At 59.2% G+C, this 24,533-nt stretch overlaps 12 protein-coding genes across 12 annotated transcripts; 6 read left to right on the top strand and 6 right to left on the bottom strand.

Annotated features, from left to right (window-relative positions):
• Positions 1-733: 733 nt before the first annotated feature.
• Positions 734-1,361, top strand: BXZ73DRAFT_106631 (ricin B-like lectin; the record flags this gene model as incomplete). Its single annotated transcript, XM_048016671.1, has 3 exons — positions 734-877; positions 983-1,152; positions 1,220-1,361. The coding sequence occupies 3 exons, from the start codon at positions 734-736 to the stop codon at positions 1,359-1,361; spliced, it is 456 nt and encodes a 151-aa protein (XP_047872558.1).
• Positions 1,362-2,508: 1,147 nt separating this feature from the next.
• BXZ73DRAFT_55027 (uncharacterized protein) lies at positions 2,509-3,083 on the bottom strand (the record flags this gene model as incomplete). Its single annotated transcript, XM_048021266.1, has 3 exons — positions 2,509-2,650; positions 2,706-2,887; positions 2,952-3,083. The coding sequence occupies 3 exons, from the start codon at positions 3,081-3,083 to the stop codon at positions 2,509-2,511; spliced, it is 456 nt and encodes a 151-aa protein (XP_047872557.1).
• A 5,440-nt stretch (positions 3,084-8,523) lies between these two features.
• BXZ73DRAFT_54983 (uncharacterized protein) lies at positions 8,524-9,306 on the top strand (the record flags this gene model as incomplete). Its single annotated transcript, XM_048021256.1, has 2 exons — positions 8,524-8,655; positions 8,722-9,306. The coding sequence occupies 2 exons, from the start codon at positions 8,524-8,526 to the stop codon at positions 9,304-9,306; spliced, it is 717 nt and encodes a 238-aa protein (XP_047872556.1).
• A 358-nt stretch (positions 9,307-9,664) lies between these two features.
• On the bottom strand, positions 9,665-11,081 carry BXZ73DRAFT_106628 (transcription elongation factor; the record flags this gene model as incomplete). Its single annotated transcript, XM_048016670.1, has 10 exons — positions 9,665-9,680; positions 9,731-9,751; positions 9,811-9,821; positions 9,878-9,931; positions 9,983-10,108; positions 10,160-10,356; positions 10,417-10,611; positions 10,669-10,819; positions 10,882-10,944; positions 11,019-11,081. The coding sequence occupies 10 exons, from the start codon at positions 11,079-11,081 to the stop codon at positions 9,665-9,667; spliced, it is 897 nt and encodes a 298-aa protein (XP_047872555.1).
• Positions 11,082-11,419: 338 nt separating this feature from the next.
• On the top strand, positions 11,420-12,967 carry BXZ73DRAFT_55008 (WD40 repeat-like protein; the record flags this gene model as incomplete). Its single annotated transcript, XM_048021261.1, has 5 exons — positions 11,420-11,529; positions 11,593-11,729; positions 11,783-12,153; positions 12,208-12,467; positions 12,523-12,967. 5 exons carry the CDS (start codon positions 11,420-11,422, stop codon positions 12,965-12,967), a joined length of 1,323 nt encoding a protein of 440 aa, XP_047872554.1.
• A 965-nt stretch (positions 12,968-13,932) lies between these two features.
• BXZ73DRAFT_106626 (uncharacterized protein) lies at positions 13,933-14,140 on the bottom strand (the record flags this gene model as incomplete). The annotated part of the gene is made up of 2 exons (XM_048016669.1): positions 13,933-13,982; positions 14,035-14,140. 2 exons carry the CDS (start codon positions 14,138-14,140, stop codon positions 13,933-13,935), a joined length of 156 nt encoding a protein of 51 aa, XP_047872553.1.
• Positions 14,141-14,733: 593 nt separating this feature from the next.
• Positions 14,734-15,768, bottom strand: BXZ73DRAFT_81682 (uncharacterized protein; the record flags this gene model as incomplete). Its single annotated transcript, XM_048023547.1, has 3 exons — positions 14,734-14,765; positions 14,819-15,634; positions 15,687-15,768. 3 exons carry the CDS (start codon positions 15,766-15,768, stop codon positions 14,734-14,736), a joined length of 930 nt encoding a protein of 309 aa, XP_047872552.1.
• A 482-nt stretch (positions 15,769-16,250) lies between these two features.
• On the top strand, positions 16,251-17,054 carry BXZ73DRAFT_55016 (uncharacterized protein; the record flags this gene model as incomplete). The annotated part of the gene is made up of 2 exons (XM_048021265.1): positions 16,251-16,482; positions 16,537-17,054. 2 exons carry the CDS (start codon positions 16,251-16,253, stop codon positions 17,052-17,054), a joined length of 750 nt encoding a protein of 249 aa, XP_047872551.1.
• Positions 17,055-17,692: 638 nt separating this feature from the next.
• On the top strand, positions 17,693-18,100 carry BXZ73DRAFT_24978 (uncharacterized protein; the record flags this gene model as incomplete). Its single annotated transcript, XM_048017704.1, has 1 exon — positions 17,693-18,100. A coding segment is annotated over one exon (408 nt), but the record flags the coding sequence as incomplete, so codon positions are not given.
• A 391-nt stretch (positions 18,101-18,491) lies between these two features.
• On the bottom strand, positions 18,492-19,173 carry BXZ73DRAFT_55014 (uncharacterized protein; the record flags this gene model as incomplete). Its single annotated transcript, XM_048021263.1, has 2 exons — positions 18,492-18,961; positions 19,029-19,173. 2 exons carry the CDS (start codon positions 19,171-19,173, stop codon positions 18,492-18,494), a joined length of 615 nt encoding a protein of 204 aa, XP_047872549.1.
• A 1,733-nt stretch (positions 19,174-20,906) lies between these two features.
• On the bottom strand, positions 20,907-21,185 carry BXZ73DRAFT_106622 (uncharacterized protein; the record flags this gene model as incomplete). The annotated part of the gene is made up of 2 exons (XM_048016668.1): positions 20,907-20,962; positions 21,020-21,185. 2 exons carry the CDS (start codon positions 21,183-21,185, stop codon positions 20,907-20,909), a joined length of 222 nt encoding a protein of 73 aa, XP_047872548.1.
• Positions 21,186-22,219: 1,034 nt separating this feature from the next.
• Positions 22,220-23,313, top strand: BXZ73DRAFT_106621 (uncharacterized protein; the record flags this gene model as incomplete). Its single annotated transcript, XM_048016667.1, has 7 exons — positions 22,220-22,274; positions 22,327-22,392; positions 22,446-22,626; positions 22,687-22,765; positions 22,844-22,993; positions 23,095-23,145; positions 23,203-23,313. The coding sequence occupies 7 exons, from the start codon at positions 22,220-22,222 to the stop codon at positions 23,311-23,313; spliced, it is 693 nt and encodes a 230-aa protein (XP_047872547.1).
• Between the last annotated feature and the right edge of the window lie 1,220 nt (positions 23,314-24,533).

Raw genomic sequence — 24,533 nt, 5'->3', positions numbered from 1 at the left:
GGCGTCGCGCGCCAGGTCCATCACGACACGCACCGCGGCCCCGAGGGCGGTCAAATGATACAAATCAGCCCGCCTCCACGAGTGCTGCTATGCGCTCTCTTTCAGCCGACGACCAGGTAGCCCTCGATGGCCCCATGGGTCATGAAGTGGAGCAGTTCTTTCGCCCTCCAGCTCTGCGACGCCACGCGTTGCAATATAACCGTATGATCATCGCTGGTCGCGCTCACGCTCGTTTCATGTCTTACGAATATGTACATACTCGGAGGCCACTCCACTAGTCTTCTGGCGTATGCGGTGTCCGTTCTTGCAGCCCTCGACGTCGAGGCCCACGCGACACAAGCGTCCGAATCTCGCACTCGAAGATCGAATCAAACGGTCCGCCGCCCCTCACTCCTCGTATAACCATTTCTAACCCCGCACGATAGCCCTTCAGTTATTCCGCTTTCTGCTCTCGGCTCCTGTGGCCACTTCCGCACCGTTGCCTAACAAGGTCACAGAACCCCCCAGACAGGGCGATCGCCTGCATCGTACATGGCGTCACCTCACTGTCACCTCCCCTCGCGTCCCGTCAGCAGCGCCTGGGCCCCTCAATACCGTCCTCCTAGGTGAGGACGTGGAGTAACCCACGCCAAAGGACCAGGCCCGCCGAATGGCATATAGCCTACCTTGCGCACGGCGAAGAGCCCGTCCAACTTGCTCTTTTACCACCCTCACATACCGCATCGCAAACACCATGGTAGTCAACGTACAGAACGTCCGGGACGGCCAGACCTACAAGCTCACGAACGCGAAGGGCGGCACCGTCGTCGACCTCTCCGGTCAGGACCGCGGCGCGCCCATCACGGGCTACAACTTCAACGGAGGCGCGAACCAGAAGGTGCGCATCGCCTGCGTGCGCCCCTTCATTGTCCCCCTCGCCCGCCTCCTCCTGTCTCGCCCGTGCCACCCGCCGCACCTCCGCCGCTAACCCTACCCCCCGCAGTGGACGCTCGAGCACTCCGACAGCGAGCACTGGCGCCTCAAGAACCAGGCCACCGGCCTCTTCGTCGGCCTCGACAAGGACCAGCCCGAGAACGGCCGGAAGCTCATCGCGACTGACCGCGCCGCCGAGTGGCAGCTCCGCGCGGACAAGAAGGACCCGAACAACGTCCGGTGCGTGCCCTCGAGCTCCTTACCTCCCTGCCGCCGAGCTCGGAAGAACTGACCCGCGCGCGTACAGGCTGTTCCTCAAGGACACTCAGTACTGCCTGGACCTGAGCGACAACGGCAACAAACAGCCGGGCACTCCGATCACGCTCTGGAAGAAGTGGGACGAGGGCATGAACCAGGCGTGGATGATCGAAGAGGGTGAGCTTTCCTGAGCATCCGCTTGTCGTTCCGTCAGTCCTGATGCCGAACTATGTCTTAGCTTGAGTGGAAAGCTTACTGCGCGCCCGTGTAATTGTACTTGTATTGAAGCTCACCGAAGTGTACGATCGGGATTCGGAAGCGCAACGCGTCCATTTGTCGGACCCTCATGGGTTCGCGTGTACTGTATCACTGTGGTCGCTCCGTTATCTATTAGTTGGAGGCATTCCCTCCTCTCTCTGTCGGCACTATGTGTTAGCGCCTACGTTTTGAAAGCCTCGATTACGTCATGTAATAAGATGACGATGAGGGACAGTCTCCTAGCCAGGCCACGCTGCCAGAAAGCCGACATTGGTCTAGCTAGGCTGTTGAGAAACTCTTTTGAATGAGGGTTTGAGCGAACAGGGTCGTAATTTGACTCTGCCTGTGATTTCATCCTCTTGCCAAGAGATGGCCTCCGAGGAGCAGAGGGACGAATACGCGAATTCTTCGACACCGCTGATCAGACGCGGGAGAGCGTAAATATTGTTGCACCTATATTGCCCCCGAGTCTCACTTCCATATTTCCATTCCACCAGAATCTACTGTCCTTACGTCTGCTTATTTGTTCGCCTCCATCGTGATGTTAGTAGTCGGAACGTTTCTAAAACCTCTTGGGCGCTGATGATCGACATTCGCGGCTGAGATGGTGGGCGTCTAGTAAAACGCTTCTTCCTGCGTTACCACCACCACCACCACCACCAACGGCGCGCATATAGGCACCCCAACATCATGGCGGAACACATCTCCACTGAAGGCATGTTGATCTCGTCCCCCCGATGTACCAATTCCCTTCTCCGTCTGGCAAGAAGACACCGTTTCGCTAGTGCTGGCCCTCACACGTAAGCGCGTCTTGCAACAGCCTCTTGGCCGAGCCACTCTGACAAGAACACAGGAAAAGCTCGATAGCAAGACCGGAAATGGACTGGTACGACACTTCGACAGCCCGATGCAAAGTCCGACACATAAATAGTCCATGCAGAGTCCATGTACTCGAACCAATGAAGACACAGTCCATCCGAAATCAAGCACACCGCGCCCTCTTCCGGCGGCGCCCCATTCGCGCCATCCGACGCCATGGATGCCCTGGCGGCGCCCTCAAACTGCGAAACCGAAGATCAGTCACGACGCGATCCTCAGCCGCACAAATAGCTCACCCTCTTCGAACCTCCAGTACTGCTCCCCACCCCCAGCCCCGTCGCACAGTTTCGCAGGCAGCCCCGCAGTCAGATTCAACGTCAATCGCCCACCTGGGATCGCCAGGCTGCGGGCCCATCACGTGAGTCCTCGCTCGACCCCCCAAAGGCAAATGCACGCACCGGAGAGCAGACGGATTCCCGGCCTCGGCACGGGCGTCCCACTCGGTCTCGTCGCGCGTCGCGACGATGCTCGTTCCCTGGCGCCCCGCTCCGTCCAGCCCCAGGAAGAGCCCGGTGGCGACATTCCTGAATGACCAGCGCGTGGTGGGTCCTGCGTTCTGCCGAGGGCCCTCGGCCACCCACTGCGCAACAAGGTGAGCCACTCCGACTCTTCCTTCAGATCCGGCTGCGCGGTGCGCTACGTACCTTCTGGTGGTCGGCGTTGCTCCAGGGCGCTCCGGTGATGGTACGAAAGTCGGCCATGTCGAGTGCGAGGACGGTCCGGGTCTGGGTGTTGACGAGCTTGTAGGTGTGACCCGACTGGACCTGAAAGACCATGTTGTATCGCTGGTGGTTGTGGTGGTGGTTATGGTACTGACGGGCTCTGACAGGCCGCAAGACGGGGTTGAACGGGGCTGGATGGGATGCGTCGACGAGGCACGTCCATCCATGCTCTTATACCGAGTCCCGTGCGGAGTGCTGTGCGGTGGTCGAGCTCGTGGAGGGCGCTGGGATGACCTGTCGTTTACCTCAAAATGGGCGTCGCCTGCCCCCACCACCGCCGGTCGATCGAGGGACGGCACGTAGGTGGGCGGTCGTGGGTCGAGGCCCGGGCGCGAGCAGGTGGTGATGATGCGCAGACGTCGTTTTGCCATCGCCCACTCCCGCGCTTCATTTGGGGTACGAAGCTCCGGGTCGCGCGAGCGCGGATTCAAGCGGTGCAGAGAATAGCAATACGCTGCACGTCGCCGGGCTCTTCGTCCACTGCGGCAGGCGAGCCCCGCGACGTGGCTGGGTGGCCAGCTGCTCTCGTCGTCGGCGTTCGAGCCGGGACTGAATGTGGCGCGCGGACGACGATCCAGATCCCAAGCATGATTACCTCGCGCGGATGGTTTTGGCTGCTGCTGGGAAGCCATCGAGATAAGATCCCGCGCGCCCCTCAGGGCTGCCCGGTCGCTTTCGCACTCGCGGGTACGTGTCCGTCTCGAGCGCTGCCGCGACGCACGCATGCGCATCTGATCCGCCGTGCGCGGCGGCAGCCTCGCGTCCTCGCGAGCGCGGCGGTGGCGTTGCGCTGGGCGTGCGTGATCTATGCACGCGACTGCAAGTGGACTTGCCTCATTCGCCCTCATCGCTGATATGAGGCGCCCGTACTGACTGCTTTGCGTTAGGAATGTCGACACTCGCGTCTGCCGGTGACGAGCTCGCCATGGGCTCGCCATAGGCTAAATCCCACGTACGTCCACGCCTTCTCCTGCACGGCGATTGAGTTGCCTCGGTCGCCTGCGCGATGCACCGGTCGCTCGAGCCACTCGGCCGCGCCGCGAGGAGGCCATGCGGCGGTCGTGGATCACGCTGACTCGCTGTACATCAGGTGGTGCGCGCGGGGTGCGGCTTTCCCGACGGCTCTCCCGCTGCGCCGTGCACGCTCTTGCACGCTGCACGCCACGCTCGGCGAGCTCGAACCGGTCTCAAAATCTTGCCACCCTGGGCAGCCGGCGCCGCTCCTTCCCAAGAGCCCCCGCGCGCTCGCGGCTCCATCCTGCTCTTAAGCGACACTGCCACTCGTATCTAATGACGCGCTGCGAGCTGCTCCGTCGAGTGTGCCTCCTTCCCACTACCCTCGCTTTCCGTCCCCTGCCGCGTGAGCGATCGCATCACGAGCGCCGCGGCGGTCGTCTGAACAAGGCAAGTGACTGCCTCCCAGTCCGCCGTCTCGTCCCATACTAACGCTTGTAGCACGCTCCAGAACGGGGGTTATTCTTGCGGGGAACTCTGACGCCAACTCCCCCGGCGCCCTAGCCGCACCATCTGCACCCTCGATCGAGCCAGGCGCCGGGCGGAGGAGAGAGATTCACGGAGGAGGTACGCCTGACTTGGTTGCGGCGCGCGTCGCTCAGCAGCTCTCGCAGGCCCCCCTCCTCTAACGTCACCACTCTGTCGGGCTGCCTGCTCCCGAATGGCTGGGCGCGTGAAGAACTGCATTGAATCACGGTGCGCACTCCGCTGCCCTACGTTCGATTCCCAAGCTTCAGAGCCTCTCTCTCCCCTCGTTCTGCGCTGGCGATCCCGCCCGTCCGTCCTACGCTCATCTTATCTGGGATCATCGCGGGCGGTCCCACCCAATGTCGGGAAAACCGACTTGGTGTGAGGCGCAACGCCGGGCCGACTCGCAGCGCCACGTTGCGCGCAATAGCCTGCACGCGTCGATCCTGGGGCGGGGCGGCGAGGCAGCCAGCGTCGCACGCGCGAGGCGGGCTTCTCGCCGCCAGCTGGGCCGCACGCACGCCCGGGCGAACCAGCGGCCTAGACCGTGAAGCTTCAGAGTTTCATAGCGTCGCGTCGCCCAGACGCTGCTCCATCCGGTGTCCCGCTTGCGCGGTGCACGTAGCCTTCCGCGCGGTGCGTCCAGGCGGGCGTTGTTCCCGCGGCCGGCCGCACACGCTGAGGACGCTACTCGGGGCTCTAGAGCTGGCCGCCCGCACTCGGGCCTGAGCCCGTGGTGGTGTGACGGCCACAGTGCCCGCCAGCGCGAGCACTTGGGCCCCTCGAGCGCGGTCGAGGTGTGCCCCATGCACCTCCGCGCCTGAAGGGCCCTTGGCGAGCTGGGTTCTCGACGACGCCGTCGCTCCGTCGTCACTCCCGCTCGCGGCGCGCCCAGTTCCACGTCTTGTGCGGCGCGTGCGCGTATGGAGGGAGCTTCCTGGCACTCCCTACAGACAGACAGGAAGACCCGTGCTGACTGCGACGCCGGCCTCGAGGAGGGAATCTGACCCCAGCCCGCACCGATGGGCCCCGATCGTGATCACGACGGTGCTCCCCATTCCATATACCGGTCGGCTGACGGGCGTCGCGGCTGCGCGGTAGGGCCTGGTCGGTGGTGGCCAGCCTCCAGCGCGGGGGTGGCCTGGGACACCGGTCCGAGCGCACGTGGCGGGCTCGCGCCTCGCGCCTCTGCCCACCGACCGCGGGGCCGTATGAGCTGCCCTCGACGGTCGGCGGCCACCACGCGCCCTAGGGCGCAGGGTCTAGGCTTCGCGGGATATCATAGATGAGCTGCTACTGATGTTACCCCGGATCCTCGATGCGCATGTTGCCCGGGTGGCGGCGGGGGCGTGCCACCCGTTCCTCCCTCACCATGCGCATCTCGACCAGCACGCGCTCCACTTCCGGCTCCAGGGGATCCTGAGTAACATAGAGGGCTCGGGAATACGAGTTTTAACTTTGCGAGATGGATGATAGCCTTTTCGCGAAGCACACTTCGCGACGCCCTCTCCCTCGGCCTCTATGGCCCTGCGACACAAACACATACGTACGGATGACGAGCCCACCGCGCGGCTGCAGTGGCGACCCTACTTCCGGCGGCGCGTCTCCCGCTCTTCTCTCTCCTCTCGTCGGGTCAGCGGGTGGTTCGGACGCACGCTGTGGTTGACCCGCACGGAGATGGCATTGGCTTTTAGAGCTGGGGCGGCGGGGCGGCGGCAGCGTTCCAGGTCTACTCCGAATTCGCCCCGCGGGCCCCCACACCGCTCGTCCAGGCCGCACGTTGAGGATCTGCGTCTGCGGAGGCCGGTCGCACCCCAGTGGCCCGCCCAAGCTTATTCTACGCTCGCCCCGGAGGCCCGAGCGGGCGCTATGAAGTGGCGAGCGGCGAGCGGACACTGGCAACGGTGGCCGTGGTCATGGTCCGGGGCGCAGCGTGAGTGCACACCCGCTCGGGGTGCTGTACATAGGCCTGGTCCGCCTCGGTCGTCGCATGCGCATCGGGTCGGGCGCCATTCCACCCACAAGCGTAAGTGCAAGTACGGCGAAAGAGTGCGCATTCCGGCGCACACTGAATCGAGCCCCGTTCGCAGCGCGTGCGCGCGCAAGACGTTGGCTGGCGACTCAGCCCTCAGGGGGCGCATAGGCTCCCTTGCGTCGGGTCCGCAGACTGTGCACTCGAGCGTGCGGGCTGCTCATGAAATGCTTGCGCTGATGTGGGTTGTTTAGGATGTGGGCCTTCCCCTCCTGGGTTCTGCACGCACTACATGCACGCACCCGGGCTGGGCCATGGGAGATGGCCAGCCGATCTCATCGCCGGCGGACACGCGCTGGAGGGCTAGCATGGCGGATCGGCGGCGCGCAGTCTGCGCGCGGTCTGCCAGCGACGTCCTCTCTCAGTACTATACTTGCAGTTTGTGGAGCGTCGGAATCGATGGAGTGTGCGGATGGTCCGTCGTGCCGACTCGATGCTCTGGACGGTCAGCTGCTCGCTGGTGGCAGGGAGGACGGGGGCTGGAGGCGACCATGGCGACCGACGCAGGAGTCTCGTGGTATGGTACTCAGTCGTCGGAGCGCGCGGACGTCTCCCGAGAGCGAGCCGACGAGATGAAGTGTCAGTGGCCATTAAGACGTCGACGGCGAGGGAGGGCGAAGGCCGGTCTTGTACTGTTTGGGCTGAGATGGGGAGTTACGCTTTCGGCGATCTCTCGCGCTCAGGCTGCGGCTCCTCGCCCGGCCACGCGGCGGGCTCCAGGCCTGCAGCGCGTGGGTGTGTCCCGAGACGGTGGTGGTGCTTTCCCCGAGGAGTCATCGTCCGTAGGCATCGTCGCCGGCAAGATGAAGAGTTACGCGTTCTGCGCTGCGGGCTCTTCGTTGAGCTGGCTTCTTCTCCCCGTCGTTCCGAGGGCAAGAAGTTGTACGGAGCGCTGATAGGGGCGGCGATTGAAGCAGTGCTCCCTGCGGCTGTTCAAACGTATGCGCAATGCCTTTGATGGCAGCCAGGAACGACCGGCGTCATCGCGCGAAGACCGGTGAAGACGGGTCATGTCCGTTTGGTATGGAATATACAGAGTACCAGTATCCAAAACAGGAAGTCGCCGCGCCTCGGAACAACTGGAACCCACACGACACTTGGCAGCACGGCATCCAGTGGCCAATTTGCCGGCGGGTGATGGGGAGGAGACCGGCTCGAGTGCGCCTGTAACACACCTGGTCAAGCCGCATCGTTCTTCTTCGCACCCGCGGGCACGTGGTCGGAAGTGCTCTTCGCAGCTCGAGAAGTCTGTAGCAGCTGCTCCGATGATATCGTTCGTCTATAAGGAGATTTCGTAGATTTTGAATGGCTTCTATGGTGCTATGTGTGACATGCATTGGTAGGCGCCAATTGAACAATCAACATCGTCTTATGGTATGACGTCATCGGCACCAGGGACGTCGGATGATGCCTACGAGTGAGTCAGTATTGCACTGCAGAAATCTAAGAATAAGGAATATTAGGGAAAAATGGCTCAGACATAGACAATGGTGCGAAGATAACGGCGACTACCCACCATGCGAAGCGCAGCTTCATATGGGCGACCGGCCCTGGAAAGAGTAGGAGAAACGTCCACAAAATAGCCTTTATAGTAGTGCCCCTTGCCCGCCCCGCACTCTTGTGGGACAAGTCAGAGGACTTCCACGGAAGCGCGAGGCCAACCACGGGAACGGGGAACGAACGGTTGGACAAATCTGCGCATCATCACCTGCTCGAGCCTGGGCCCCGATCCACGACCGCCCACCTACGTGCCGTCCCTCGATCGACCGGCGGTGGTGGGGGCAGGCGACGCCCATTTTGAGGTGAACGACAGGTCATCTCAGCCCCCTCCACGAGCTCGACCACCGCATAGCACTCCGCACGGGACTCGGTATAAGAGCATGGACGGACGTGTATGCATCCCATCCAGCCCCGCTCAACCCAGTCTTGCGGCCTGTCACATTCCGTCAGCACCACAACCACAACCACCAGCGATACAACATGGTCTTTCAAATCCAGTCGGGTCACACCTACAAGCTCGTCAACACCCAGACCCGGACCGTCCTCGCACTCGACATGGCCGACTTTCGCACCATCACCGGAGCGCCCTGGAGCAACGCCGACCACCAGAAGGTATGTACGCGGCGCAGCGCGCAAGATCTAAACTAGTCGAAGTTGCTCACCTTCCTTCTTGCGCAGTGGGTCGCCGAGTGGCCTCGGCAGCCTAACGCGGGGTCCACCACGCGGTGGTCATTCAGGAGTGTCGCTACCGGGCTCTTTCTGGGGCTGGACGGGGCGGGGCGCCGGGGAACGAGCATCGTCGCAACCCGCGACGAGACCGAGTGGGACACCCGTGCTGAGGTTGGGAATCCGTCGGCTCTCCGGTGCGTGCATTTTGCCTTTGGGGTCGAGCGAGCACTCACGTGGTGGACCCGCAGCCTGGAGATCCCGGGTGGGCGGTTGACGTTAAATCTGACAGCGGGGGTGTCGGCGAAATTATGCGACGGAGCTGGGGGTGGGGAGCAGTACTGGAGGTTCGAAGAGGGTGAGCCATTTGATTGCGTCGTGGGAACAGTGCTCACCGATTTTGGGGTCGGCAGTTTGACGGCACTCCTAGGACGGCGGAGTGCGCGAATGCAGGACCGCCGGAAGAGGCGCGGTGTGGACAGTGCTTGGTTTCGGATGGACCGTCTCTCCATTGGTTCGAGTGTATGGACTCTGCATGGACTATTTATGTGCATCGGGCTGTCGATGTGTTGTACCAGTTCATCTCCAGGGTATTAAGTTCGTTTCGGTGTTCTCTTCATAGAGGGATGGTACCCGAGACTGGTGCAAAGCTGATAACGTCGCTGGGCCAGATTCAACCCAGGATCAGTTTATGGACGGAACTGGTGGCAAAACAGCCTACGTTCAGCTGAGAAATTGTCCCATGGTGATGCTGGTGTGCATACAGGCACTCATAAACGTCCGGCGCGTCAGGTTCGAGAAAAAGCGCCCAAACTCAAAGAGAGAGCGGCATCGAGCTGAAAGGGAGTAGATAAGTACATGCAAGCTAATTTGACTACGGAGGCGGGAAACAGAAACTGCAGGGCCAATAATGATGCAAACACGCCAGAGGACGGGAGTATTAGGTATAGCTACTCTAAGAGAACTTCCATCTGGAAGGAAGTCAGTACTTCGCTGAGTTGCGGCAAGAAGAAGGACGCACCTATTATTACACACGGTACAGCTAGACCAGGAGAGGTCAGTGGGTTGCATAGAGCACGATAGATGGTGTACGTCACGTACGTTACGAAGGTCTGATACAAAGCGGTCAGCATAGTATAAATGCACGTTAGAGGTATGGAGGACGCACCGTCATCGGCTCATCAGCGCTGCGAGTCTGCGCCTGTCTGTATCGGCACTTTCGCTGCACGTCCTTATAAGTCATTTGCTCTCGCGGGGCCGAGTGTGTGCGCACCTGTTTGCAGCGGCCACACTGGAACGCGTCTGTCTCCGCTTCCTGCTCTCCCGCGCCCAGGGTCTTGAAAAGGTTCTCTTGCGCAATTTTAGCATTCGCGGCCTTGCGTTCTTCCGAGGCCATTTCCTAACGCGAACATGCAGTCGCCCGCAGTGTCAGGTAAGACAAAGCACTCACCTGGCTGCTCATCTTGCAAAACTTGCCTACGGCGAGGTCGCCAGACACAACGCTCTCTCGGAGACCCGGGTTGTTCTTGTCCTTCAGATTGACGAACAGAGAACGGATCTTCGCCTTGTAAGCTGCGTTCGCGCTTCCGTTGTCATTCAGCACCGTCTTCTCAATCTCACTCGCACGTTGGAGCACAAGGTCGGCCGCTGCGAAGATATCAGCCAGTTGCCACGTCATCGAAAGACCGCAGGGATGGGATCACGTACGTGCACCGGAGTCGAACACAAGGGCATCGTAGATAAGCTCTGCGCACTTTTCTCGCGTCTTGTCGTTCGTGTGGTTGAATTTCACGCCATCGATCTTTGCAGAACGGTTGTCGCTTATCTTCGACCCGGCGGTGGTCGGGGTGACTGGGGTGGAAGAGGGAGCTGCCGCAGGGGGCGCTGCTACTTTCTTGGCCGCTTCGGACCGGGCGGACTCAGGGACTTTGCAGGAAAGCTAGTCGGAGAACCACACACCTGGTTTCGAAGACTTCCCGCTCCCCCCTGATGCTGCCTTTTCCCGCTCGACCTCCGTCTTCCACTTCTTCACGATCTCCTTCGCGAGGTCTGAGACCTGCTTGGACGCATGCGCACGAAGCTTGCCGACAGCCAAACCGGCCTTGCTTTCCTGTCGAGTGGCAAATGAGCGCGATATTGGACAGCCAGCGACGACGGTGCGTCTGGACGTACTCGTAGCACAGACTCGGTGATCTTCGCATGTTGCTTCAAGGTTTTCAGGATGCCCACGATCTCCTGGAACGACCAAAAGCGTCAGATAAGAATAAAAACAAAGTGAATGGGGACGCCATAGGGAAATCGCTACGCACCTCGTCGGTGGACGCGCCGTTCAAGCTCTTCACGAGGGGCTTGAGCTCCGACGCGGCGGACATGTCGCTGTTCACGGGATGCGGTGCACGGAGGCGGACGACGCGAATGGCTCAATTTCCCTGTTCAGCAGCGACAGATGCAGCTTTGCCCTCGTCCCGACACCGTTGCATGTGGTGGATAAAGCCCAAGCCCCGCACGCGCCAGGCTCGTGTGCGCAATTGGCGCCGATTACTAAGCGGATGCAAACGTGTGCAAACAGCGCGCTCGCCGGCCGGCGCGTCGAGCTCGCTGCCGCGCCACCAGTGTTCGAGGTCGCCCTCGACGGCCACGACTACTCGCTGCCTCTTGACCTTCTTTCTCTCGCGCTTTCTGAGACTTCTCTTGCACCTTCCTGGTTAACATGACATCGTCGCTCCCTCCTTTAAACCCCCTTCTGCAAGTATGCGGGAAACGGACACGAGACATCTTCGCGTCTGGGTTGGAAGAGCCCGGCAAAGATGAGGAGAAGAGGTGCGTTGGGGCTCAATGACTTGCTCTTGGTACAGTCTCTCAAGCTTGCCCTCGCGTACACAGCGCGAAGCTCCGTCTCTCCGTGAAAATCAACGACGAGTTCCGGGAAGTCAGGCAGCTCCCCCCTGCACTCCTTGCACAACAAGGCGGCGTTGGGCCCGCGCGACCAAAGGAGACCAGGAAGATGATCACGGCAGGGCGTGAGTGCGCTTGCCTCGTGAAGCTGCTCGACCTATCTCACAGGCACATCCAGCGAGCTCCGACACCGGTCGCATGATCGCCCAAATCGACAACACGCCCGCCCCCCAACCTTCCACTTTCGCCTCCTCGAGCTCGCTTTCGAAGGCGCTGCAACTGCACAAAACGACGCGTACAGTGAAGCCCACGTATCATCCCCCGTGGAAGCTCGTCCGCGTCATCTCGGGGCACCTGGGGTGGGTGCGAAGCGTCGCGGTCGAGCCGGGAAACAAGTGGTTCGCAACGGGAGCGGGAGACCGGGTCATCAAGATCTGGGACCTGGCGTCGGGTGAGCTCAAGCTGTCGTTGACGGGGCACATCTCGACCGTGCGCGGGTTGGCGGTCTCGTCAAGACACCCGTACTTGTTCTCGTGCGGTGAAGACAAGGTGCGTGTTTGCTTGCTCATTTCTCCCGACACTTTTCAATCTCGAGTTCCGTAGATGGTGAAGTGCTGGGACCTCGAGGCGAACAAGGTCATCCGGCACTACCACGGCCACTTGTCAGGGGTGTACGCTCTTGCCCTCCACCCTACCCTCGACATCCTCGTCACATCGGGCCGCGACGCGTCAGCGCGCGTGTGGGACATGCGAACAAAAGCGCAAATCCATGTGTTGGCGGGGCACACGGGCACAGTTGGAACGGTCGCATGCCAGGAGTCGGACCCTCAAATCATCACGGGCAGTATGGACTCGACAGTCCGGTGCGTTTCTATCTTCTCTCCTTCGTCAACCTTCGCGTCTTATTGTGCGCTGTAGTCTTTGGGACCTCGCCGCGGGAAAGACGATGGTCACCCTGACGCACCACAAAAAGTCGGTCCGTGCGCTCGCCGTGCACCCGACCGAGTACACTTTCGCGTCCGCGTCGGCGGGGGGCAACAACATTAAGAAGTGGAAGTGCCCCGAGGGCGCTTTCGTCTTCAACTTCGCCGGCCACAACGCGATCATCAACACCCTCTCCGTCAATTCCGAGGGCGTCTTCTTTTCCGGGGGCGATAACGGCTCGCTCAACTTCTGGGACTGGGACACTGGCACCGCGTTTCAGAACATGGACGACGTGCCCCAGCCGGGCTCGCTCGAGGCCGAGGCGGGTGCGTTCTGTTCGACGTTCGACGTCACGGGCACACGCTTGATTACCGGCGGGGCGGATAAGACGATCAAGGTGCGTTTCGCTTGCTTGTGTGCTGCTAGGGAACTAGACTGACGAGAACTGTGTAGGTGTATGCTGAGCAAGCTGGCCAGTAACGTCTGCCGTCTGCGTTTGTACTTCTCGTTTACTATATATACTGTATTCCATGACCCCTTTTCGTTTGATCTTTCCTTGCCTACTGCAATTTCGCGACAAGATGATAAACACCAACGTACAAAGTTCGCTTACTTCGCCAGCATTCACAGATGGCAGTTCTCGATGGGCGGTGGTTTCCCTGGACTGCCGAGAACGTACTGGCGTCGGTAGTGTAACCCCGGAGTCTGCACACCGTTAAGGGGACGCCGAACGAACCAGAGGCAAGTACGACGAAGAAAGCTCCCGAAGTTATAATCCACAAGAGGGCTTCGTGAGCTCCGCGGGAGCTTGGAGTACTAGTGAATGTCCAAGCTGAGGTAAATGTATCGTGTCCCTGCGTTTGAATCAACCCGACAGCTTACGATTGTTGGTTTCCTACTACTGCAGAGCGTAGCGTGCCCCCCTGGAAGCGCCAACCTAGCCCCACGATCCACTAAAGTCATCCTCTCTGCCTGATCTACCGGTCGAGATAACAGGCAGAGAACGTCGGTGCCGCTCACGTATCACCTTCGAGCAGGTAAACGGAAACCATCTCGTGGAAACGGCATTGCTGTAAGTTGGCTACCATGGCCGCTCTGGACCAACTACTTGCTCTACGAGGAGTGACTTATGGACGCTATCAAGAACGAAGTTAGACATTGCCCCAACTCCATCGGGTACAAGTGGCTCGAGCTGTGCTCCTATTGTGATGGGTCAACAACACAACAATGAAGGTGAGAGCCTTGTTCGACTCGTCGCCTAATCGCTCCGGTTTTGAATCAGACAAAAGTTTGAATGTGCTCTGTTCGCTTTCTAGGGTACATCCACGGGACGAGATGTGTATGTCATAGCCTCCAACGACGCTAATTCCCCTGGTAGTTCGAAGACCGCCGACATCGAGTTCTTTACAGGAAGCAGTTCTCGACGGGCAACCCGTTTTTGCCAACTCCAGTGTCTGCGGGGAAGGGTTCGGTACCTGCACATCAAGCAACCGTTTTTCAACTTACCTTGTTCGCAACCTTGTGGGGCCGCCGCAGCGTCGAAGACGAGCGTAAGAATGGCGAAGCAAAAGACGAGGAAGAAGCCGGGCCGCGCGATAGTCGAGCAATTCATGGTAACTTCAGGCGTCGAAAGGGGGGGGAAGTACTGGTGGTCGTATAGCTCTGCTTCGATTGACGGCCAGTTTTAAATCTCACAGGAGGTATATCCGCGCCTCGCTTGAATGTTGAAGCACACAGCCCTTCGGGATGGAAGGTCGTACAACATTGGTAGCGCCCTTCATGTCAATGAAAGTGCTGATACTTACGTTTGGGCAACGCTCGGTCAATTGAAACACGGAGACACAAGCCCCGAGACAGACCAAAGCGCGGCGGTGTATGATGGCGACATCCCGGGACGTACCCCGACGAGATCGGTACAAGACACAGCACAATTGAAGAACTAGAATGCGCCCATGATGGGCGGCGTCACGAAGAGCGCGTACATCAACACTGCAAAACACGGTGCTGCACTATGTGTACACTCGATTCTCACTGGAAAGTCGGGGTCATTGCTGCCAAGAAGTATGTTCTTCGAAAGTCTCGCCCACAAACACCATATTTTCAGGCATTACGTGAAGCCGCGTCGCCGCTTTATGTTTCTTCAACAGGGTACAACAGTGAAGGACAATGAACATTCGAACAAACTACATTCACTAATGGCAAGTCTTATATCGTCTGGTGCTGGTACATATTCACACCTGTGAAGCACATCAATCAGCGTTCGTGCCCTTCCAAGAGCTGGCGAGCTTACCGAAAGTAGTGTTCTGACTCGACCACGTATCCAACATGCACTCCGTCCCCTTCGCGCACGCGAACTCGAAGACATGCAGCGACGCCGTCGGGCACGCGAACCGATGCACCGCCGTGTTTCCTCCCGGGGTGACCTCGAGGGCGACAGCGACCTGCTCCACGACCGGGGGCTTCGAGCGATACGACAGCTTCTTCACGTCGACACCACGCGAGCCATCCATGCGGAGGCGGAACACATCCAGGCGCGAAGCGGCGGTCATGTTGAAGAACGCGCCGCGCTCGAGCGCCTCCGACGGTGCCGGGAGGGTGATCACCAGCTCGCACTCTTCCATCCCGAAGTCGATCGCGCGCAGCTGCACGATAGTGTGCGTCTTTTCCGCACGTTTGAGCATCAGAGACAGCACCAGCTCATCAGGAACAGGACGCACCGTCGGGGTCACATACAGCCTCCGCTCGTGGGGGCTCAGCCGCCCGTACTGCTCCGACCAGTAGTCGCGCTCCCCGCGAGGCGCAAGTCGGTCGGGCTCGTCGACGAACACCTGCGCCGACATGCGTGGGCGCACGAGGATCGGGTCGATAGGGGTCGACTTGATGCGACCACTCGAGTAGAGCTCCTTCAGGCCCACGTACGGATCCGCGAACTCGAGCTTGGAGGTGTAGTCGGTTGGCTGGAAGACGGACCTGAAGGCGTGCGCGATGTAGGCGATCCCGATAAGGTCTGTGAGCGCAACGAGCAGGACTGCCACGACGGCCCAGCGGAGCACGGGGGAGGCGGGGCGGGCTGAAGTATGGACGGATTTCTGCCTTTCATCCAAGTCTGAGCAGGGGTCAGCGATTGCGAGGTGAAGGGAATGCGCGGCACGACTAACCTAGCGTCGAGGTCGAATCTTCCTTGCGAGAGTCATCTGTGTCGGGGAGGAGAGGGTGATACTCGTGCTCGATGCGGGGCATGGTGTCTGCGGGATGAGCTACGAAGCTCCGAGGGCTCAGAAGACGTGCACTCCGCCGCGATCTCGGGGTTGGAGCGCCAGAAGAAGCTGGCCGTGGGGGCCGCATTTCCTGAGAGCGTTCAAAGAAGGTTGGCACGAAGTAGCACGCTCCCACACTGACATCGCCGCGCCGGCCGCGATAGTGACCTGTCTCCGTAGGTCTCTGCCGTACTAATATCGCCGATGCGACGAAGACGGCGGTCTTGATCCGAGAACTTCACGCACCTAGCGCGGCGCTCCTCTGGATGCATGACAGTAGGCGGAGTCTAGATTCGGATGCTGAAGTCACTGCGTGGAGGACGAAGCCTGATTTCCTCCCACAGAGACTAGATCTTTGCTAGATCTTCCGACGTCGGCCGACGCCTGAAGGACCTCATCAGGGTCCCAAGCACTCGTTGCGACCTTTGCGCTTTCTCCTGCTACAGTCGTTCCATCTCAGCCAAGATGGGAGCTCTTCTCCTGAAGAAAAGTTCCGGAGGAGCTGCACCATCCTGCCTTGACACTCCGCTATCTTGTTTCAGAGCATGCTTTTTCCCACAGAATATTTCTTGCACGCTCTCGCTGCGAAACTGCCTTATCGGCCTATTGGTGCTGTTCAACATCGCCCTCAGCATCTCCATAGCGCGCGAATTCGAGAGCGCGATGGCTCAGCGTCCTCCTCCCCACTCCTCCTACTGTGCGTCACATATTCGCTTGGACGAACCGCTTCTTGATGCTCTCATACTCATAGCATGGATCGAGGATGACATCCCTGACACCCTCCACATACCAAACCCGCGCCCGCGCGTCGCCATGAACCTCGAAGACTCCGTCCACTTCGCGCGCGGGGCCCCTAACGCCTCCCTCGCTTGGATGTACAGCATATCACCGACGCGCTCGCTCCAGGGCGACGTGCACTACGGCTCCGCCGACCGCGGTCTCAACGCGCTTGTATTTCACGAGCTCCACTGTCTCAACTGGGTGCGCCTTGCGCTTGAGGAAGAGGGCGTGCCCGCGCCCGGACTGGAGGAGTGGCACATGACGCACTGCCTGAACATGGTCAAGGACTTCACGCTTTGCGCGGCCGACATCGAGCTCGAGCGGGGCCACATAGCCGGGCGGAACTTCGATGTGGAGAAGGACGGCGGGGAGCGGAGCTGCATGGACGTGGAGGGTCTGTATGGATACATGCAGGAACAGTGGGAGGAGTGGGACGGTGCTCGGCGAGCGCGGAGTAAGGTCCAGCCTATGTCGTCTGAGGTACACTAGTGTTCGCAGCCAAGGTACGTTCCGCCTCACCTCCATGTCATAGATACCATTGACCATGGTTTTCGAAATGTACCAGGCGGGTTCTGTACCTTATCGTTTGTGATTATATCAGTGGTAACGACCAAACGTGGCAGACCATGAGTTGCACTGGCGGCTACGCAAATGTGCGCTCCAGGATTCCAGTCCGGATCCGAGACTACAAATTACCCTTCACCATAGCGGGGACAGTCGGCCCGTCTCGCGTTGCCTCCATCCGCTTCTCTTCTTGAAGTTTCATCCGCGCGTATCCGGCATCCTGAACCCACGTTCGCGCGCTTTCCTCCTCCACGTCCTCGTGTGGGTAGGGCTGAATTAATCAACCCCCTCCCCATCCTTCCCGGCGGTAGCCTCCTCTCATTCTCGCCCTTGCCCCTCTCCCATGTCCCTCCATATCACAAGGCGCGCAGTAGAACGCCTCGCGTTTTGGGCCACTGTCGTCTTCCTCGCGCTCAATGCGTTCGCGAAACTCACCACCTTCATCGCCATGAAGCGCGCCAACTCTCAGTCCGCCCAACGCGATGGCCTCCACCGTCAGCAACATTTTATCGACGCGCTTTTCTGCCTGGTCATCACTGACGCTTCAAAACACAGCGCGTCTCGCCGTAGCGCGCCCCGACGTTGCGCTCTGGACCGGGAGCTGGTCGCGCTACACCCTCTGGGACCGCGCACCATGGTCGCTGCTCGCACCGCGCGCCGGCGCCGTGTTCCTTCCATCCGCATCGGACGCGGAACCGCACACGGTCGCAATGATGCACCAGTTGTGGTGCGTCGACGAGCTTCGCGCGCAACTCGCCGTCCCTCGCGCGGAACGCACGGCGCAGCCTACGGACCACTGCCTCAACTACCTCCGCCAAAGCATTCTCTGCCGCGGGGACATGCATCTCGAGGGGTGGCAATACCCAGACATCTTCACGAACTTCCAGCGGGATTCGGTGAGGAGGTGTCGGGATTGGCGCGGGGTGTACGAGTGGGTGGAGGCGAATCAGCTAGAGTATGCCGGGTGGCTACCAGGAGGAAACGACTCATCGCACAGATTGTCGCTTTAGTACTTCGAGGAATTAGTATGTTCTGTGGTCGTGAAAGAGTGCTGTGGGTTGCGATCGTGAGTCGACAAGCTGCACGGCCCGGGCCTCCGTCGCCGCTTACCAAGACGACACAAACATGAGCAAATATCTCGTCGCCATCCGTCGCGTTGAGCTCAATTTTCTGCTTCACTGCAACATCGTCGCTGCTCTGCTGTGTCCTTATGTCCGTGGTTTGTGGTAAAATTCAACTTTTGGTCTAACCACTCGATGTTACGGCTTTACATGGGAAGCGGATATCTTCGCGGGAGTTCATCGAACGTACCACGGCAGACACCACGAAGATCAGGTCCACGAACGTCGAAGGTACGCATTTCTACGGCACCCGCACCTCTCCCTCCTTCCTCGCACGGTCGTGCTCCTCCACCCAGTCCGCGTACTCCCTCTGGCTCTGCTCCACCTGCTCATACACCGCCCGCCAGTCCCGACACCTCCGCACCGGCCGCTTGTCCACGGCCCCGATCTTGTGCGCGTACTGGTACGCGTCCAGCTGCGTGTCCCCGCGGCAGCGCGCCGCCTGCCGGAGGTAGTTCAGGCAGTGCTGCGCGTGCGCCCAGTCGCGCTCCGCGCGCGGCCGCGTGAACTCGTGCCGGAGCGCGTCCATGCACCGGAACTGGTGCATCATCGCGACCGTGTACGGCGCGCGCGACGGCCCGAGGTGCACGACGCCGCCGCCGGGGAAGAGCGGCTCCCAAGGCTCCGGGGCGTCGAGGGTGTAGCGCGCCCAGCCGCCGGTCTCGAGCGCGACTTCGTGCGCGGCGGCGGGGACAGACCAGCCGGTCTCCGCTGCAGGCGAGATGGAAGGTGCGTCATCTGCGCTTGCTGTAAAGAGGGAGGGAGGGGAAGGACATACGGTGCATGTATGTTTCTTGTGCTTCGAGGTGCCGTAGAAACGCGAGCGCGGCGAATTTGAGCGCGCCGTTGAGCACGATGAGGGCGAGAGAGGCGACGACGATGACGCGCTCGGTTGCGCGCCAGGAAAAGATGCTTCTGCGCATGGCTTGTCTTCGCTCGCGCACACCGAGTAGCCAGCAGGTTATGGTGGACGTAGGTCGCGAGGCGTGCTCGAGGGAGACAATCCTAGTCTGCCTCGCAGCCCGAAGGTTTGAACGAGAGCTCTGACAATGGGCGATGTCGAGGAACCAGTCCGTCCGCCTAGTACGCTTCTGCGACTCCGAGCCAGACTGGCATGTCCGCTCCGTTCCAAGAAGTTTCGCTGTCGGGCGTCACTAATTGGTACCGCGCGTGTTGTTCAGCTGACTGCGGCACCTGAGAACCATTCCTTTCGTGTTACCTATCGCCGACATGAGCGCTGCCTACGGCGACAATGCGTGGGTTCGTATTTGCGCTAGATCGCGCGATAGGCGGCCTGCAGGACCCCGGAACTGCGCGCGTAGTGGTCGGGAGTACTTCGTGCGGTCTTTGGTTTTGAAATATTACGGCGGCATCGACGTCTGTGGGTTTACGCGGACTCGAATGGTCGAGTGCGGTTCATCTGACCGCAGCCCAGACCTCCGTGCTCGCACACTCTCGACAACCATCGCCGAGCAGGTCGGGGAGCGTTGATAGAAGCTCGCTAGTGGTGGCGATAGCGGCCTCGGTGGAGGGACCAGCGTGGCTGGATTTGGGATCGTGTTGTGCAGTGGAAGCGGCGAGCGATGCGCTCGAGTCGGTGACCGCACTCCGGCCGGAACCTACGATGCATCGCGGGAACTGCATTACGGCATAGCACTGCGCTCGGGTGTGCGGAACGTATGGTCTCCATTTTTTGGACTAGGCCGAGCTCAGCTCATGTGCGGCTGGTGGGTAGGCGTTAAGTATCGGAAGCCATCTGATAATACCGAATGCGTATAGCGTGCCTCCCCAACTGTAAGGCACAGTATGGCAAGGCGTAGCGAATGTACGGTCTCTGTCGAATATTCAGCCCCCGCCCATCTTCCATTCCTCCCGGGGATGCGTCACCGCATGCATCAGAGGAACTGTTTTCAAAGGTAACTGGTGGCTCGGGGCTCGGAAGCGACGGAATAGGTGATGGTCCTGTAATATGATACATAAAATATAACATAATTCCGTTCGCACCTTCATATGGCATATCATAGTGTCGAACGCGAAAGCAAGTAAATGCGCAATGAAGAAAAGTAAAGAGGCGATCGGCGACCGGCGACCGGGTTAACTGGAAGCGCAGGAGGGACGAAGGTGAATGGCAAGAACGCAGTGCAGCTGGTAGATTTAAGAGGCGTTGCGCGGAGGAGAGTGTACGCTCTAGAAATACGAGGTCTGTATCTGTACGGCTGCGTGTAAGTCGAGAAGAGGGAAACAAAAACATCCCGAGTTTGCGCTTGATAGACTCTACAATACATCGGTGGATTTGAGGCATTTTGGCTCTCAAGCAGCGCGGGCGGCGTGCCACAAGCGTAACACTATAACACTGACTATGCTCTCAAAGGACGACACTCCAAAATTTGCTCCCAAATGCAAGCCACACTGGCGGTCTACTATCCCGAGTCAATGATCACACACTTCAGCACTTCAAGATCACATAAAGTCCCTGCGGTACAAGCCGAATGACGTCTACGTTCGATACATGAGAACACGATGATACGGAGAGACTGGACACGAATGAATTTGAAGAACGGATGTAACTTCTACCACTTGCGTCTTCTGAATCCAGGCTAAACACCGTGAGTATAAAGTTAATTGAAAGAACAGCTGTATTGCGGCGCACCGTGGTTTACAGGAAGAGGTTCTCAGAGGGGGCGCTGACCTGGGGCGCGACCGCCGCCTCGGCTGTGTGAGCGCACGAGACGTCAGTGGCGTTCGCGCAAGAGTAAAAATATAACATACCCGGGTTAGGGATAGCGACGGGAGTCGCGGCCGCAGTGGCAGCGAAGACGGCGGTGACGAGCGCGGCGGGCTTGAAAAAGTTCATTGTGGTGGTGAGGGTGACGTCGGGTGCCGAGAAGGGCGACTGGAAGTATACAGCGAGGCTTGCGGACCGGCAGACGGTCATCCGAGCTCTTATACTGCGTCGTCCTGAAGTTATTTCGGCCCCGCTCAGTGCGAGAAACAAAGACGCCGTAGCGGTCCCGCACGATTCGCTCAAAGTACAGCTCGCGAGGGCAGTACTCGGGGCTCCACGAGAAGCTCAAGCTTTGGCCGCCACGCAATTCCGCATCCGTTCCTCGGGAGTCGGAAGCACAGCACGGGCGGGCTGCGACAGTTCCCAAGAGGCAAGCGCCGCGCAGAAAGATCACGACATCCCGCCGTGTGCTGCATCTCGTGCGCTGTGGACAAACCCTATGGCGGAGCGCGTAAGTTCAGTCGAAGAACAGTTCCCGTGCGGGAGTCAAAGCACTCACTTTACCGCGCATGGCAGGCCAATACCGCTGAACTCAATCACACACATCCCATGGACGAGAGCTCTATGCGCCAAATTGACGGACGGAATGAGGACCCAAAGCCTAACAGACCAGTCTTCCCCGTCTGTGACCGCCGTGCTGAGCCCCCAGAAGCAGAAAAGGTGGCACGAGTGATGAGAAGAGGACACCAGCGCAGTGGCTTTCCATGTGGAGCCAGCACATCGCGAGCGTTAATATGCCACAAAGGGAAAGGCTTCGCAGCGGAGTTCAAATTTCTACCCCGTCCGAGTCACCCGGTTTTCCCATCTCCTTTGCTTTTGAAAATCGCCTCTTGACTGGTTTCGCCAGCTCTCCAGGACGGAGGCCCCAAACGCTGTGATAATGCGCCAAATCGAAGCTGATGTTCGCCGACCGGCGGCCGCCCTGTCACACAAGTAACATCGTTGATAATCTTGTCGAGTGACGACGACATTATTCAAGGTAAGCACGAATTTATTTTCCTGGTCATATGTCCGCCCACAGCTCAGGAACGGGCGGGTCTCACAGGCGTCTAAGGGCGATGCGTGATGTTGTGTATCGATACCGAACACGTCCGGGTTCTCATCCCGAATCCCCTATATTTGGCTTGCAGCGTGAACGTGAAACGCAAGTATCGCTACCTCGACCAAGTTCACACTGACGTACAATGCCTCCTCCTCCGTCTAACATCGTCTTCGCGCGAGTCGAGACCCCGACCGACGGTACGTTCACGAATGACTCGCGCAGATTGTCGTGCTTACAGTTCTTCCACAGAAACGTTTGTTCACGATGCGAACGATATCATGGCTAGCGTCATGGGACAAGGCCGGTATCCCGCTCGTATCCTGGCTTTGTGGCGCTGATAATTTCCTCTTTTTCTACTCTGCAAACAGACGAGGCTTCACTCGCGCTCACTGGAGGCGACATGACGCGCGTAGCACGCCTGGGTGGTCTCATGATACGCCCAATCTCCCTGCTTTCTGGCGTCGGCCACGCTTACACCGCCCGGGATGAAATCGGAGCCCTGGTGGGGTTCTTGCTTTTTACTCTCCCGGGACAATTGATGCTCTCGACGTTAGTCTGCTCTCTCCGTAGCTTCCGCGCATGTTGTTCACGTTGTTTTCTTTTACGCAGGGACGAGCAGCGTAAGATGGGTATGTACGAGTACATGGCTGATCTCTCGCCGGAAGTCCAGGAATACTTCGCTGAAACGGTGGGGCCACATCTCGTCTTTGTTATCATAAGAAAAGAATCTGATCTCGCTGTATTCTTCTCGCCACCCGTCGCCCAGATGGGCAAAGAGGTTCCCAAGCTCAACGACCAGATGTTCGGCATCGAGGCGGCCGAGCGCACCACGTACTGGTGCAACATGGCGATGGTCCGCGCGGAATACCAGGGCAAGGGCATCGCGAAACGCATGTTCCAGATGGCCTTCGACGAGGTGTGTACATCTCCCCTACGCTGCAGCACCGCTCGCCAGGGGCCTCGGCGACTGCTGGTACTTTCGCCCCTGCTGAGCTCCCTGACCCTCGTTCCTGACAGGCTGCGAAGTTGGGTGCCACTGTCGCGCTCACTACCACGAACCGCGTCAACGTGAGTTCCGTTTCTTCTCTACGTGATGAGGTCGAGCTGACCATAGCTTCCGCCCAGGTACCAATTTATGAGAAGATTGGGTTCACGCTCCGCGGGGAGAAGACCGTTCCATCTCCCTGGGTGAACTGGATGATGTGGTATTTTTCGAAGGATACGGAAGCTCAGTGATAGTGGACGGACATAAAGGTCTTGTGTATGCAGGAGCGCAATGCTTATTCTTGGTGACCCAGTGTCTGAGCTGCGCGCAAGAAAATGCTGACCCCTTGGGCTTCAAACTTCGGCTGTGCGACCGTATTCTCTGCGGCATGGGGTAAAATAGCGTTTGTTTACAGGAATCGAGCACTTGAGCACGTTGGTCTCCTGCGTAAAAGTCAAAGTCGAAGAGCAGCTTGAGCGGTCCGTGCCGGCCCGAGAGCGGACTCAACAAGGGTACGGCGCTTAATCCGCCGGACTTGTTCTTTCCCCCTCCCAGCGCGTGAGCTGGCACTCCGTCACCATCTCAGAGTCTTCCCGCATGTCGCCCCCGAAGAGAAGCATAAATACGGTGTATAACGCTACTGGGTGAGGAGACTCGGCATACCCAACTCGAAATTACAGCTCACACCTCTTCCGAAGTTGTGGATGGCGCATTCTGAGCGGAGATCTATGTTGGCATAAATCTCTTGGCGCCCTGCATTAAAAGGTTATTGTTAGCTCAGGAACGCCGCGGCGTTCAACCAACTCCCACGAAGTACGGCGAGTTGCCGGCATCGGCGCCATAATATGTACACTCAAGGCATTGCGCTCACACAAGTACGCAACTGCCAACTAAGGTGGGTCGTTTATTCATATCGCCAGGGCTACTGGACTCGAGCACAATGCCCTTCAAGTTGAACTTCGCAGCTTTCACGGGACTCTTCAATCGCCTTAACGATGACCCATCCCACGCTTCATCTTCATTTCTCCCAATCCTGCAAGTTCTTCGGGACATTGATCGGAGCTCTATGTCATACATGCTTCAGTCAAACAGCCAGGTCTCGAGGCTCGAGTCATCTAGCCTCGGTCGACGGCAGTACTCTGAGCGCTGATGTCTTAGAAATTCGCCGAACTCACCGCTCTTCGCACAAGAGATGTGCATTGCAGTGCGCACATGTCATTTGCGCAAAGCATTTGGAGGGTCTGCCAAGATGGAGCCGCTCACGTTCCCGCTTCTTGGGTGTCAATATCGACGCAATGCCATCCTACGACGTTTGCGCTGACCTTTCTCTACATCGCCCCTACGACGGACATCTTGTTGTGAGACTCCTTGCAACCTTGGCTGCTTCCTCAGTTCTCGCCGACGCACTTGGAACTCCGATTATCTATCTTTCGTGCAGGCCTTGCTTCGACGAGGCACCATATAATCAGGA

Source organism: Epithele typhae, assembly GCF_022376455.1.
Source record: "Epithele typhae strain CBS 203.58 chromosome Unknown BXZ73scaffold_87, whole genome shotgun sequence".
NCBI lineage: Eukaryota > Fungi > Basidiomycota > Agaricomycetes > Polyporales > Epitheliaceae > Epithele > Epithele typhae.
This window is presented reverse-complemented; position numbering and strand designations above follow the sequence as displayed.